The 15741-nt window shown below is 38.9% G+C and overlaps 1 protein-coding gene across 1 annotated transcript in view; it reads right to left on the bottom strand.

Annotated features, from left to right (window-relative positions):
* LOC134675666 (tyrosine-protein phosphatase 69D) overlaps nucleotides 1-15741 on the bottom strand; it is a 47424-nt gene that overhangs the window by 28423 nt on the left and 3260 nt on the right. The window contains exons 2-8 of the mRNA XM_063533996.1: nucleotides 14311-14497; nucleotides 10913-11169; nucleotides 5450-6192; nucleotides 4741-4944; nucleotides 4197-4303; nucleotides 731-1025; nucleotides 215-306 (exon numbers count right to left, since the gene is read on the bottom strand). Coding sequence (XP_063390066.1) covers nucleotides 215-306; nucleotides 731-1025; nucleotides 4197-4303; nucleotides 4741-4944; nucleotides 5450-6192; nucleotides 10913-11169; nucleotides 14311-14497 — 1885 coding nt within the window. The remainder of the gene's footprint in view (nucleotides 1-214; nucleotides 307-730; nucleotides 1026-4196; nucleotides 4304-4740; nucleotides 4945-5449; nucleotides 6193-10912; nucleotides 11170-14310; nucleotides 14498-15741) is intronic.

The following is a 15741-nucleotide window of genomic DNA, read 5'->3' as shown; positions in this document are numbered from 1 at the left end:
CGCTAAAGAAGTTTTCACTTCAAAATCTAAAATTTGCCACTGAAACTTGTACCCATAATCTAGGAAATAGAGTTGGTTTTGCGTTGTTTTAAAATTGAACGCAACAATGCAAAAGCGCCTTTGTTCCAATTGAACATGATTTAAATTTCATCGACCTGAAGAAGTATTATAGGTAGGAACATGGGCCTTACAAGGATATACGGCATTTACATACCTGTAGCAGCAAATAGGTCCGTTTCGCTCGGCAATACGAGGAACTCGTACTCTGAGCGAATATTCAGAAGTATCCCCCTTTTTCTCTTCAACCTGCAAAAAAATGTACCTAGATTATTCGTAAATCGTAAATTGAAAGCAATCAGTTTTGTGAACTGTTACAAAATATATGTCAGGATTGTCAGTTGATTAGACCACCTTATCCTGTCCTGCCTTTGAGATCAGTACGGTTAGTACACTACTACCACAGTCTATAAAACAATAGTCAATTGGAGGAAGCCATCTTGACAGGGCATTCGTGCGGGGTGCGCGGGGTGGGTCGCGCGCACCCGAGCTGCATACATCGCCATAGTTCGGTACTACTTACAGGGCTACCGTGTCTTATTTGAAATGTTTGTAATTTTTGGGCAGTTGTGTAAAAATCTGTGACAACCCTGTGTTCTTGAATGTATTACTATTACTTTTTAGACTGTGGTAATACGGTGACAGGGGCTACCGTGTCGGGATCTAATGTTACCTTGCGCCAGCTCGGCCGCGGCGGGAAGTCGGGCGGCCCGCGGCCCGTGGTGCAGTAGTCCACCTTCTCCTGTCCTCGACGACGGGACCGCGTCATCGCCGTCAGTCGCGCTACGGTGACAGGGGCTACCGCGTCGGGATCTAATGTTACCTTGCGCCAGCTCGGCCGCGGCGGGAAGTCGGGCGGCCCGCGGCCCGTGGTGCAGTAGTCCACCTTCTCCTGTCCTCGACGACGGGACCGCGTCATCGCCATCAGTCGAACAGTGTAGTTCATGTTAGGTTTCAAGTCTGGAACCCTGAGGAATTTCATACATAGATATTTAATGGGAAAAGCAAGAGACAAAAATGTCCTATAAACTTTTTTGAAATTCGCCTAGTTTCAGAGATATTATTAATAAAAAAAAAAAACAAGTTTTTATTGTTACATAGTGTAAAAGGCCTTCTTGATGGTGATCTTGCTGCTATGGGACGTAGTCTAAATATCCTTATTGATAGATGTCAAAAAGTAACAAGTAACACTTTGCAAAAAGTAGGTTTTACGAAAAAAAAAATGTAAAAATCAATTTTAAGTTATTAATTTCGTTTAGTTGTACCACTGTATATATATTGTATGTAAATAAATGATTAAAAATATATATACAGGGTGATTCAGGAGACGTGAGCAGGACTAACACTGCTCATTTTGTAAATTATAAGCAACTGTTTCGTATCAGTATTAGTGAGATTAACGTTAATTTTCTACTCATGTTGGAAAAAAAATTAATAAATTTATTTTGACATGCATGGTCACGCTAAAATTAGAATACTAAACTACCGATATTCTGTGTCAAATTGAATGTCATCAGGTCATCTGGTTACTTTTGAAAACTTGTATCTCACTCAAGTTTGACAGTTTATTTTCTTCGTAATCAAAATGCTGTCATTACGGTTAAAGAGTTTTTATGTTTATTAATTAGGTCTTGTAGGGTAACCATGATTGTAGAGAGTTAAATTTGCCGTCAACAAAAAGTTAAAAATAGGAGAAAGTGTCGTTGTTTCACCTAAATACGACGGTCATCGATCAATTATCAGTTACTGAGTGTGCAGGATTAGTCCTGCTCACGTCTCATGAATCACCCTGTATATACCTTATCATGTCGCAGTAAGCTTGACCAATAGTCAATCAACTCAACTATGAGTCTATGACAGTTAAAACACAATGCGAGTAGTGTCGCTTAACTTCAAACTCATATAAACCCATTCAACTCTCTCGGCAAATATCTACCCTATAGGCCCCGTGCATGAACCATAGGGGGCAGCATAGGAGCCGTCAGATTTTTGGCGCGAGGCGTAAATGTGTCGTTTATGCTTCCGATGTAGCCCACAAGATGGCAGAACCTACTATGCATAAGGAAACGTACCGACGAGAACGGTAGATGGTAGCACTTGCTTTAGCAATGTAGTTACATATGCACATATGTTTCCAAATCAGGCCACAAGATGGCAGACCCTTCAACGCACACGGTCCCTATTATGTGTCCCGTCTACATTACCTTACGAGGTCGACGACATCGTAAAGTATGTGAAAACGAAGACCGCATTCATCCTGAGGGTCGTGAAGTTGGAATCTCGACACAATGCGAATTTTAATTCGTTTGTGCTGAGCGTTCCGACTGAACATCTAGCGACCTTCACCAAAGAGGAATTTTGGCCGAAGGGTGTCAAGTTTCGGCGGTTCCGCGGCCGGCTCCCTGACACTGCGGGGCGGGGTTGCGTAATGCATCGCAGCCATAATGTGTTTTGTAGTGTTTAGTTTTAAATATATTTTTATAATATGTATGCTAGTTTTAAGGTATTTATGTATGGGCCACTAGTTGCCTGAAATAAAGATTTTCATTCATTTCATTCATATTACCTTATTTTAATACCAAAATCGCCTAACAGATGGATTTACCCGAGTTTGAAGTTCATCATCATCATCATCATCATCATATCAGCCCTTTATCGCCCACTGCTGAGCATAGGCCTCTCTTCTAGTACGCCACTTGTCCCGGTCCTGAGCTAATCTCATCCAGCAGTGACCCGCAATTTTCCGGATGTCGTCCACCCAACGAGCCAACGGACGCCAGGCGCTTCTTTCATTTGAAAGCGGCCACCATTCTGTTAACATTCTAGTCCACCTGCCATCACTCTGCCTAGCAACATGTCCTGCCCAATTCCATTTTAGTTTGGTAATGACGAAACCCACGTCATGCACCTTGGTGCGGCGACGGATCTCGACATTCCTTACTCGATCTTGAAGCTTGATACCGAGCATGGCGCGCTCCATGGCTCTCTGTGCTACGCGGATTTTATGCACAGCCCCCTTAGTGAGCGTCCATGTCTCGGCACCATAGGTCATGGTGGGCAGGACACATTGGTTAAAGAGGCGAGTCTTCAGGCATTGTGGAATGTTAGCAGGTTTCAGGATGTCCGCTAATTTATTGAATGCCGCCCAACCGAGCTGGATTCTCCTGGAGATCTCCTTCTGCTGGTGTGTTTTGTCAAATGATAGAATATGTCCAAGATACAAGTATTGCTCGACCACCTCCAGTCTTTCGTTCCCAACCATAATGGTTGGAATCGATTTACTAGAGATGTTCGTCATAACCTTAGTCTTGGACATATTCATCTTAAGACCTATTTTCAAAGAAGCATGGTATAGGCTTTCAATCATGCTTTGGAGATCTTCCAGGGTCTCGGCAAACAAAACAATGTCGTCGGCAAATCTCAGGTGCGACAAGAAGACACCATGGATATTGATACCAGTTTTGTCCCATGCAAGCGTTTTTATGACGTCTTCCAGTACCGCCGTAAAAAGCTTGGGTGAAATGGTATCCCCTTGACGCACTCCCCTTTGGATGGATATTGGGTTACTGAATTTGTGAAGCCGAACTTGCATTGTTGCCGAGCTATATAGCTCCCGGAGCACATCCACATAGCGAGTGTCAACCGAGCAGCGATGGAGAGAGTCAAACACTGCCCAATGTTCGACACTGTCGAAGGCCTTTTCGTAATCTACGAAGGCCATGCACAGGAGCCGGTTGTATTCAGAACTTTTCTCCATCAGCTGCTTGACTGCATGGATATGGTCGGTAGTAGAAAATCCACTCCGGAAACCAGCCTGCTCGGGAGGTTGGCATTCGTCGAGAATACGAGTTAGACGATTGCACAGCACTTTTGCAAATAGTTTGTACGTGTGGGAAAGGAGGCTTATGGGGCGATAATTACTTAATTTTGAAATGTCTCCTTTTTTATGTAACATGGTGACTATGGCGGTTTTCCAGGATTCTGGGGTGCGAGCACCTCGTAAAACCTGATTAAACAGTTTTACTAGGATACTGATAACAGGGTCACCACCTGCGCGAAGAAGATCGGATGTAATGCCATCTTCTCCAGGAGATTTATCCGTTTTGAAGTTAAGCTTGAAGTTAAGCTGCTCAAATTACCTGGCAAGAAACGTTTCGTTGGTGAACAATTTGGTGAGCGGTCCGAACGTATCCATCTTCCACTTGCCGAACCGGTCGATATAAGTCGCGTTGCCTGTCACCTCCATCTGCAAAAAGGTTACACGTTTACTCATTAAACTTTACGGGCCTGATCCAGTTCAATTATGTTTTATCCCTTTTTTACAAATACATAAGACAAAACGACAGATAAAGACAAACGATTCATAGCTATAGTTCGTTTTTTTTAGCATTAGAAAGAACTTGCAAGAAGGTAAGCGATCTTGACATGTCTTTTAATTGAAAAACGCTTTTTAAAAATCAAAAACTATTACTTATGAAAGCAGAAGAATATAAATGATCGTATTAGATTCATAATTGTTACATATTACCCGTAACTTATTTTTAAAATGTGTTTTTCAATTAAGACACATCAAGATTGTTTACCTTATTTCTAATGCTTAAAAAAACGAACTATAATTCAGGCCAGTAACGGGTTTATGAATAACGCCATTAGGCCATAAGTATATTTTCTGGTTAAACTCACCATATATCCTTTGATCTCAGCATTGGGCTTGGTCGGTTGCTCCCACGTCAGATTCATGTAGTACCCCTGCTCCACCGAGAACCCACAATGTATAACAGAATTGTTCGGCTCGTTGGGTATCCCGTCCATAGTTAATGCCTCCATTTCTTTAGACCAGTTTCCGCAGCAGTTGTAGTTGCCGCCATATTCGAAACATGCCTTCGCCTGAAACAGAGGGGCATTTAAAAATGTACCCAATCTTCTGCACGTTAGAGTACATTTTTATAACTTGACTGCAAATACTTGGCTTTCAAAGGGCGTCTCTTTTGAATGGACAACCCAGTGAAAGGCTAAATAACTGGTAACCCGTTAATTTGGCTATCCCTTTCTTAATGCCCAAAAAACGAGGGTTAAAAGCTAACCCGTTTTCATAAAACTAACCGTATGCAAATAAAAAGAAATAGGAGACTAGAATCAATGTTAATTTTAAATGTTCCTAAGGGTTTCCCTTTTTAGGCTACCTAACTAAAGAATGTTTTAAAATGGTAAATAAGTGAATAAAGCGAGCTTTTAAATTAAATTGAATAAGTTGAATATGCTGAATGTGCACTTCTTCTATGATAAAAATTATGAAAGCAGATATGTATGTAATTGTATTTATTGTTAATTTATTTCGTAAATGTTGTGTTGATAAAAGCACATTTTGACCAAAATCATGAAATATATTTACCCTAAAAACGTAGGTTGTGTGCGGATCGAGGTTGTTAAACATGTAGGGCAGATTCCTGTCGTCTCTAATATGAACCGCGTTCTCCGTTGTGTTATTCTTGTCAATCTTCTTCCACACCTCCAGCTGATAATAATGTACGTACTCGGCTATGTCACTAGGCGGGGCACTAAGCCCAATAGTCATGGAACGTGCTGTGAATCCATTGATAGAAATATTCGGGACGAAGTCAGGGTCTTTCGGCAATGTGGTCAGATTCGAGACCTCATCGTGATTGCTTCCAGCACCAGTCTCTACTTTAAGTTTTAACTCGTACGTGGTGTTTTTCGCTAATCCACCGAGGACATAGAAATTTGCTGTTTTATTGATAGAAGTCGGACTGAAGTGGTAGTCGGTCTCCGTAGTGTTTTTGTATCTCAATTCGTATCTTTTAATGTCGGAATTGTATTGTTTTACTGTCCAGTTTAAGTATATCGCTGAGGAGCTAACAGGTTTAGCGAATGTTATTGCGACTACGGGATGAGCAACAATTTTAACATGTATTTTGCTGGTTAGATTTTTGTATCCATGTGAATCCCAAACTCTACATATATGCGTGCCATTCTGGATGTCGAATGATTCTTTAGATATCTGTGTACTGTATGTGCCGGTGAGTTTTTTCATGTTTTTCGTCGTAGTTCCGTTTAGAGGGATGTCTTCTTCGTTGTATCGTTGTAGTACCCATTCGATCTCGGTTTGATCGTAAACTGTAAAGCAAAATATATACGATGATTAAATTAAATAAGCGGATATTCTGTAAATGAAATAGATAGTTTTCTTTTTATATGTTACTAATATTTTTGACCAAAAATTTATATTGGCACAAGTATTACATCTTTTGAAGATTGAAAAAAAAGCAATACTTGTAGGTTCACCATAAAATCGTCCAACTAAAAAAAAAAGATTTTTGAAACAAGATACCCTTATCAAAAATTTAAATTTTCTTTTAAACCAACTATAAGGCGTCGGTGAAAATGCTATCATATTTTGATTTCATTATATGTATTATAATGATGTTTATTTTCAGTTTATTTTAATGTACATACATATATAAATTACATAAACAGTTGACACATGGATGAGCATCCCCGTGTCTTTGCGGAAAACCCCCCATAACGACAATACGTAAACGATATCTAACTAATAATAATTCAGCTTATATACGTCCCACTGCTGGGCACAGGCCTCCTCTCACTCGCGAGAGGGCTTGGGCTATAGTCCCCACGCTGGCCCAATGCGGATTGGGGACTTCACATACACCTTTGAATTTCTTCGCAGATGTATGCAGATTTCCTCACGATATTTTCCTTCACCGAAAAGAAAGCAACTAATACTTCTATATTTTTATTAGTAGGTAGTTTATATAATGTATTGAATCTGAATTTCTAGGACTATTTTCTGATGCCTAATTTAGCGGAAATTACTCAATATTGAACTCCATCATTTTCAAATAAATATTAGTGGTAAATTTTGGCTAATATTTATATTGATGATGTCGAGACAGAACAGTATTTTTTTAAGAAGAAGATAATTAATAAGTAGGTGAATTCATCACGAATATATTACGTCTTGATCAGTATAAAACAAGCTTTCACATCATGGCTAGCTATTTTTATTAAAAGCTTTGTATTATATTTTATCAGTCAAAACCTTTGTGACAGAACTTATAGTTCGTTTTTTTTAGCATTAGAAAGAACTTGCAAGAAGGTAAGCGATTTTGACATGTCTTTTAATTGAAAAACGCTTTTTAAAATTCAAAAACTATTACTGATGAAAGCAGAAGAATATAAATGATCGTATTAGATTCATAATTGTTACATATTTGCCGTAACTTATTTTTAAAATGTGTTTTTCAATTAAAAGACACATCAAGATTGTTTACCTAATTTCTAATGCTAAAAAAAACGAACTATATGATCTGACTAAGAAATGAAATGGGGTATTATACTGTATTTTAAATAATTTTTTTACACCATGCATGAAATAAAAGCACCAGATAATTATTAGAAAAACACAGATAGTAGTTATTTTTAAACACAAGTAGTGTATTAATGTATTAATTGTGTTTGTAATAAATAGAGAACACAAGTTCTATTTAATAAATCGGAGAGAAATATAAAAATTAGGTGAGTTGACCGTGACGTCACGACGTAATGTTTCTTATAAATTCCATATTAGCAAATCGTTTCGACAATTCTAAAAAGGGGTCATCCATTAATTGTCACAGCAATTTCTAGGTTTTTTGACCCCCCCCCCCCCCCGTACCTAAATATTATTAATATTTTATCAAAATAATTTTGACGATATAAATATTAGTAATTTTATAACCCAAAACTGCTTAGGAAAGAAAATTAAACGATTAAAAACTATTTTCGTTTTAAAAACTTGTTATTTAAATGTACAGCGAACTAAATAATTTAAATAAATTTTCGGTTACTAATGAAGTTAAAGTGACGTCACAAAGTTTGTGTCTCCCCCCTCCCCCATGTCACAATATGTCACATTTTCTTGACCCCCTCCCTCCCCCTAAACGTGTGACGTAATTAATGGATGACCCCAAAAGTATCTGATTTGACTAGTAGGAAAATACCTTATTGTATCGCTTAACTTCAAACTCGGGTAAATCTATTCGACCCTCTCCGCAAATATCTACCCTATTACCTTTTCTTAATACCAAAATCGCATAATCTGACAGATCTGACAACTCAATTATTAATACAGTGAAACCTGGATAAGTGGGATCTCAAGGGACGAGCAAATTTGTCTCACTTAAAGAGGTTTTCCACTTACCCAGGCTCCCAGTTAGCCAGGTACAAATAAATTTCTATCTCATTTACAGAGGCTTCCATTAATAGAGGTGAGAATAGAGTATATTTCAGTTATAGAGGTGGTTAATATAAGGTATTTAGTAATTATCTTTAAAGACAAATAAGGTAAAATAATCCTTGTCCCTAAATATTTTTTAAGTCTGTTTAAATATTTCTTTGTATTTATTTAGAATGATTCTTCAAAGGATCGATATTTCAAATTTAAATTAAATTTGATACGGACTTCATTGCGTATTAGAAATTTATAGTGTCCGACCGAAGGTTCGGTTTCGGTTTCGGTTTCGGCCAGTTTCGGCCAAAAAATCATGTTTCGGCTGTAGTTTCGGTTTCGGCCAAAAAACGGCCGAACCTTTCGGCCGGGCCGAAACTAACGAAATGGTAGTTCGGAATAAGACCAAAAGTTGGGGAATAAGTAGGACAACAATATTAACACCTACATATTATACTGATTCATGTATAGGTACAGAAATTAATTGGTTTAGTATAAAACACAATTTCACTAATGAGGGCGCCACTGGATGGTCGACGCATCCTTAAGAGGCTGTCAATACCTACAACGCACACACTGATTGTTTCGGAGTGAATCAGTGGTTTTACCTCAATTTACTATTGGTTGGTGTTCCCCATGTCCTCTACTTCAGCTTAGCCTTTGGCCTCGCCGCGCCATGCTCGGCCTGCGGTCTCGGTTTTTAACGGGTTGGCTTAAAGTAATGAGAATTTTTGTTTTCGGACATAAAGACAAAAAGACAATGGCCATGGATTTCTGGATGTTATATTGAAGAACTATGCAATATCCAACATTAGAACCAAATTCAAGAATGAAGTAATTGGCCTCCCTTGTGTTAGTTTACGTAACATGCTTCTGACCGTTTGCTTTTCACTTTGGACAAACTACCAAGTACTCTCTGACTGATCGTTTTGTAATTACACGGTAAAATTTATTTTATTCTATAATATTTTTGCCTACTATCGCAATATACATATCAGAGTATATAATATTTGCCAAAATTCTTCGATTGATTTAAGTCTTGGGGATATTCTAGGGTTGGAAACGTTTAGTCGTTTTTCCGCGAGAGCCTAAAACCAGTTAAAAACGTCATTGCATACATTTTACCAAAATATGATACATAAACAATTTTCTCTAAATATCAATCAGTTGCAGATTTCATGAAAATGTTAATCAGTTAGCAATTGTGAATGATGGCATGATATAGATAACAAGCTAATATGCCGAAATAATTAAAATTAACGGCAATAAAACAGTTATGGAATGTAAATAAAACGTTGTCCAAAGCATGACGCAGAGGGTTTGAACACAGTTATGAGAAATCGGATGTGGGAGATGTTATAGTATATATAATGTTTTCTTGTAATTTAAAATATGCTCTTGTTTGTCACTGTAAAATTTCGAAAACCCACAGCTATTGTCTTTTTTTTTATATTTCCGAAAACGAAAATTCTCATTACTTTAAGCCAACCCGTTAATACAATGGACATTGGTTGGAGTCTGTGCTCAACTACTTATCCTGAAGCCTGAAGCACGGCTTTGACTTCGCATGAAAGTTCGCCTCAATGGGGCACTTCGGACTTTTAGGCCCAGGTGAAGATTGGTACCCGGCCTTGCGATATTGTCAACAAAAAACTTCACGCTCGCGATTTTGGTTGACCCTGTATCTACATGTTAACTTGACTGGTGAATAAATAGAGTTAGACCAAGAAAATTCTGCAATGATTTTGATAGTATACGCAGTGCAACTAGTGCAAATGTTATTTATACATCATAATTTCATAGAAGTTTTGATGTTTAAAATAACACTTGCACTGTGTGTGTTATCAAAATCGTTGCAGAATTATCTTGGTCTAACTCTAGTAACTTTCTTAAAAAACTGCTTAAGTAACATCAATTTCAAGGATATTGGGTGTTGACAGCCCTATAATATGTGTATAAAAGGGGTTTTATGTCATTTTTTCAACGACTTTAACAAGTCTACAAAAGTTTCGGTTTCGGTTTCGGTTTCGGCCGAAACTAGAGCCAAAGCCGAACATTCGGTTTCGGTTTCGGTTTCGGCAAAAAAACATGTTTCGGTCGGACACTAGAAATTTAATAAATGAAAATTTATTTTTTCGTGTTACTTATCAAAATTTCAGCTTTCGTTTCGATAGTTTTAACTACTTACATAAATTAACTAAATCAATCTTGAAGTTGTTTAGACACAATTAGGCATATGTGGAATTTGTGGATAGACTAAGAGTTAGTAAGAATACGGAAATTGGCCAATGAAGTCTAAGTTTGAGAGGTCATAGATTGACGTTATCTCAGATACAGAAGTCAATTCCCTATAAAATTCTAAAAAACAATTAGGAAAATGTAATCTTATAAATATAGTCTCAGTAAAAGAGGTAAAATACACTCTCTGTCTCAATTATAGAGGTAAATGTGACTATAAAATCACAACAACGAATCCCAGTTATAGAGGTTCGTTTTTTCTCAGTAACAGAGGTAATTCAGTGCTAAAGTGTCGGGACCGCACCATAAGTCCCAGCTATAGAGGTTTCTCACTTATCCAGGTCCCACTTAACCAGGTTTCACTGTACATACCCTCAAACTCGCATGTCAGCGTCAGGGTCTTATTCTTGTCCGCTGGCAAGTTGAACTGCACAATGCTATTAGAGTCCGCCTTAGGATCAGATTTCATAGACACTGGTTTCCCAGGGAAGCTTAGATTCAAGTATTCAGTCCTGGCTTCCCCTTGCACCACGCAAGTATAGTTCCTGGCGTCATCTTCTGTGGCGTTCGCGATTTTCAGGATGTAAGACTGGTTTCTGATCTCGGTTGTGTATTTTACTGTTGCGGTTCTGTAAATAAAAATAAGTTTTAGTTGTTGCTTTAATGGTAGGGTTTTGTAGCGAGGCGAGGCGTGTTTGGAACTCGGTTTCAAACGGTTAGCTGTTTTTTTTAACAATTGAGCACCGTTAATTTGCAAGTTAGTGACAATTCAATAAAATGAAACAATATAATAATGATTATTTTATTGAGACAAAATTATAAACAATTAGGATTTTATCATTAATTATTATTTCGCTTAAGATTATGTTAGTATTCATACGAAAAGCCAAATCACACCAAACGCGTAAGGCAGCACGGCTTCAGTTTCAGTTCAGCAAAAACGGGAGATATTACTAAGACTCCTCTGTCTGTCACCAGACTGTATCTCGTGAACCGTAATAGCTAGGCAATTGAAACACAGATGTATTTCTGTTGCCGCTAGCGTTGCTGGCGTTCATAGGCTACGGTAGGCCTAACATTAATTGCAAACGGCATCATCACAGTTTAAAACTGAGTGTTGTCATACGGAAAAATTAGTACATTTTCCGCAAGCATAGGCGAAACTCACTATTACTCAGTTTTCCTGGACTCGCGATCGAAAGTTACCATGGGACGATGACGACGGTAAAATAACTACAGAGGGCGCTAAGAATCGAAAATAAAAACAAGTGAGTCTTCCGTCAACCGTAAAATTATTCAATGGCGCTAAGAATGTTCACTTGAAAGTTAGTCTATGGTTTTTCTTTTCTGCCGACTGTCTTTATGAAACAGGGCACTCTAAAGCGCCAATAGACACAAATTAGCGTTTTTTTATTCGAATCCTACTTGTTTTTTAAGTGGAACACGTTGGTCTGTCCATGGAATTGTCTACGGGCCCCATACATTTTAAAACATATTAAAAATCAAACAAAAAAAAACAAGAAATGAAAAAACCGAACCCTCCGTCAGAAACCGTAGTAGTTGGCTCTGTAGTTGTTACTTCGCTCGTAACTTCACCGACGATCCTACGTTAACATTTGAAATAGTCAAAAAAATATGTTTTAACAGTTTGACCGCCAACGACCTAGAATACCCTTCCGACAAGGTTCACGTGCCGACAGGCGTGGCGTTCCAAGGGTTAACGATTGCCAAGTTAGTTAAATAGAAGGCTTATGCCAAGGAATGGAATTCCTTGCGGGCGTCTATATTTCCGTGTTCTTATAACCCGGCAACCTTTGAATCAAGATTGAACAGGCACCTTCTGGGCGAGCTCGCTCCATCGTAGGCCACGTCTAAGCCTCGGCTAGTCTGTGGCCATGAGTAAGCCCATTCATAATTTAAAAAAAAATGTAGGGAATTCAGAATATTTCCGTTGGCCAAAAAAGCTCTCCAGTTTCGTGGCCGAAATCTGATAAGATGACAGCGTTAATAAAAAAGCGGACCCGTCGTTAGAAACCGTAGTTGGCTCTGTAGTTGCGAGTTGTAACTTCAGTCGAGCCCGCAGTTATAGTCATATAGTCAGTTGATGATGATGACGATGATGTAGTCATATATTTTATAGTCACATTGTTCTTCACCGACGAACCTAAATGTCGAAATAGTGTAATAGATTGTTAGTTAAATAAAAAAAGCTTTTAAAAAGTGATGTTGCATGGAATATTAGTCATATTTTCTTTTAATCGAAACAACCCTCTAGTTTCGTGGTCGATCTCATATCTGGTACGACGACAAAAAAAAAAAAAAAAAATAAACGAACCCTCCGTCAGAAACCGTAGCAGGTGGCACTGCAGTTGTAACTTCACTCGGGTTCGCAGTCATAGTTGTATTCTTTACAGTCTCTGTTATATATTCCTCACCGACGGCCCTATGTGTGATCAAATAGATATGTATTAACGTAAGCAGTAATCGCAGTTGAAGAGTCATGCAATTGTTTATCTTTGAATAAGTTCTTTATTTAAACGATGTTTAACAATATAACAATACCTATCAATATTTTTATTCACAATAAAAGTTTAACAGGCACGTTACAGTGAACCCCGCACTAGGCATGGCCTGTATCGCGGGGGTCATGATAATCGCGAGATACCAATGATATAAAATTATTATTATATTAAACATAAGAATATCATCATTCTCTTGCCCTTGTCCCATTCACTTGGGGTCGGCGCAGCATGTCTTTCTCTTCCACACCTCTCTGTCGCCCGTCATTTCATCATTCACTTGCATTCGTTTCATATCATCTCTCACACAGTCCATCCACCTTTTCCTCGGTTTTCCTTTCCTCGTACTTCCCTCCACATTCATTCGTAATACCTTTCTCGTCACATGACTTTCATCCCTCCGCATCACATGCCCGTACCACGCTAGGCGATTTGCCCTTACTTTTTCTGTTATGGGTGCAACTTTCAGGCTTCCTCTTATATACTCATTCCTTATCCTATCCATTCTCGTCACGCCACACATCCATCTCAACATTCTCATCTCCGCTACATGCAATCTCTTTTCATCCGTCACCTTTAGGGACCAACACTCTGATCCATACATGACGACAGGTCTTATGACTGATTTATAAATTTTACCCTTCAACCGAAGAGGCATTCGGGCGTCGCAAATGGTTCCCGTGACCTGTCGCCATTTCATCCAGCCTGTGCTAATCCGGTTTTAAACATAAGAATAGGAATTAGGAAAGAAACAGTAATGTGAAATTGTGTGTTTGAAGCTTGTAGTGAGAAGGGAGCGAAAAGTGTGTGAATGAAATCTAAGAATGTAATGACTATAAAATTTTGTTTTTCATTCAAGTACTGCACAAACGATAAGCAGGGCAGACCTTTACACCTAATGAAGGAAACTTAAGGATTTACTCTTAACACTCACGGTTAAGAGGCGCGAAGATACTAGAAATACATCGAAACCAGTATAGGGATCGTGCGCGTTGGAGGGTCTGCCATCTGGTGGCCTGAATCGGAAACATATGTGTGCACATGTACATTGCCAAAGCAAGTGCTACCGTCTACCGTTCTCGTCGGTATTACGTCGGTACGCGTCAAAAATCTGACGGCTCCTATGCTGCCCCCTATAGTTCATTTCATGCACAGGGCATATAGTGTCGCAGGGGCACGCTGTCTGCTGTTGCCGTCTCCGGCCGTGTTTCCAGCTTTTAACTTAGGACTACAACGAAAAAAAAGACTAACCCTGTAACAGGAACTGTAGGAGTTGTTGCTTCAGTCCCTTCCTCATAGTTTATGGGCTCAGTTTTCCCTTCGATCATCCATTGGACGTTCGGATTCTCCAGCTTGCTAATGAGACACGTGAGGACGGCATCTTTTCCGTACTCCCCCGTGGCTGTTACGTTCTGTATGCGGACTGGGTCGGGCTCACCTGAAACAAGGTCGCATTATGGTAACTGATACTGATACTCATCAACATTACGGCCAAGTAGGGCTATATACAGTAGAGATGCAGCGGATAGTTGTTTGGCCGGATACCGGATATTCGGCCAGCGTACATACCTACATTTCGGTTTTTCAGGTGCGCATTCTGCAGGTTTGACTTGTTTCCTTGTAAACGTTCGCGCGGACTCATTTCTAGGTTCGAAATGAGTGCGCGTGCAAGGCAGTGGAATGATAATAATAAACAAGTACGATTATGACCGTGTCTATTTCTTAAATCCAATTTGTTTTACTCCGAAATCAACCAATGTTACTATCCGGTATCCGGTCGGATAATAGATCACTATCCGGTATCCGGCAGGATAGTAAAACAATGGCCGGATACCGGATAGTAACCGGATATCCGGTGCATCTCTAATATACAGCCACGAACGCAAGTGTCGTTACGGGCATGCTGCTTAAAACATCTGCCAATTATGGTTCGAATATGCAAGGCCGATAGAATAAATACCGAAATTATAACTTTACTTCTTATAGGTTTTCACTTATCAATAGTGTGATTTTTTGAGGAAGATTTAGATGTATAATTTGTTAAGGTTTTGTGTATATTGTATGTATGTCTTACTACACTTTTCTACGGGGCGGGTTGCTAGTACAAATATGAAATAGTTCCTGCTGTTAATCTTTGACGCATAAATTTATTTAAAAAATTCTCATAGTGGCACGGAAAATACATAGAAAAAAAATATTTATAATATAATTATTTTCATTTGATATTTACCACTAGCTTTTCGGTAAAGAAACATCATGAGTTCATGAGGAAACCTGCATACATCCGCGAAGAAATTCAAAAGTGTATGTGAATTGTGAAGTCCCCAACCCGCATTGGGCTAGCGTGGGGGATTATAGCCCTTCATGCTTTCATGCTTGAGAGGAGGCCTGTGCCCAGCAGTGGGACGTATATAGGCTAATATTTTACATTATATAATTATTTTATGTAATTGTTAACAGCGTATTAGTTCGACGGGGAAAGTGTAATATAGGGGAAAGTATAATACCTTGACGCAAGGACCAAAAAATCCTTGAAATTTTAACCCTTCTTTTTCACTGCGGGGGGTACTTGAGAGGTGTCTAACGAGAATTGGGGTTGCAAAGTGTTAAGTAAAATGTGACTGTAATCTCAGTCTTATCATATGGAGTTAAAAACTAGAGGTTCTACACATTGGCTACGGA

This window comes from Cydia fagiglandana, chromosome 22, assembly GCF_963556715.1.
Source record: "Cydia fagiglandana chromosome 22, ilCydFagi1.1, whole genome shotgun sequence".
Classification (NCBI taxonomy): domain Eukaryota; kingdom Metazoa; phylum Arthropoda; class Insecta; order Lepidoptera; family Tortricidae; genus Cydia; species Cydia fagiglandana.
This window is presented reverse-complemented; position numbering and strand designations above follow the sequence as displayed.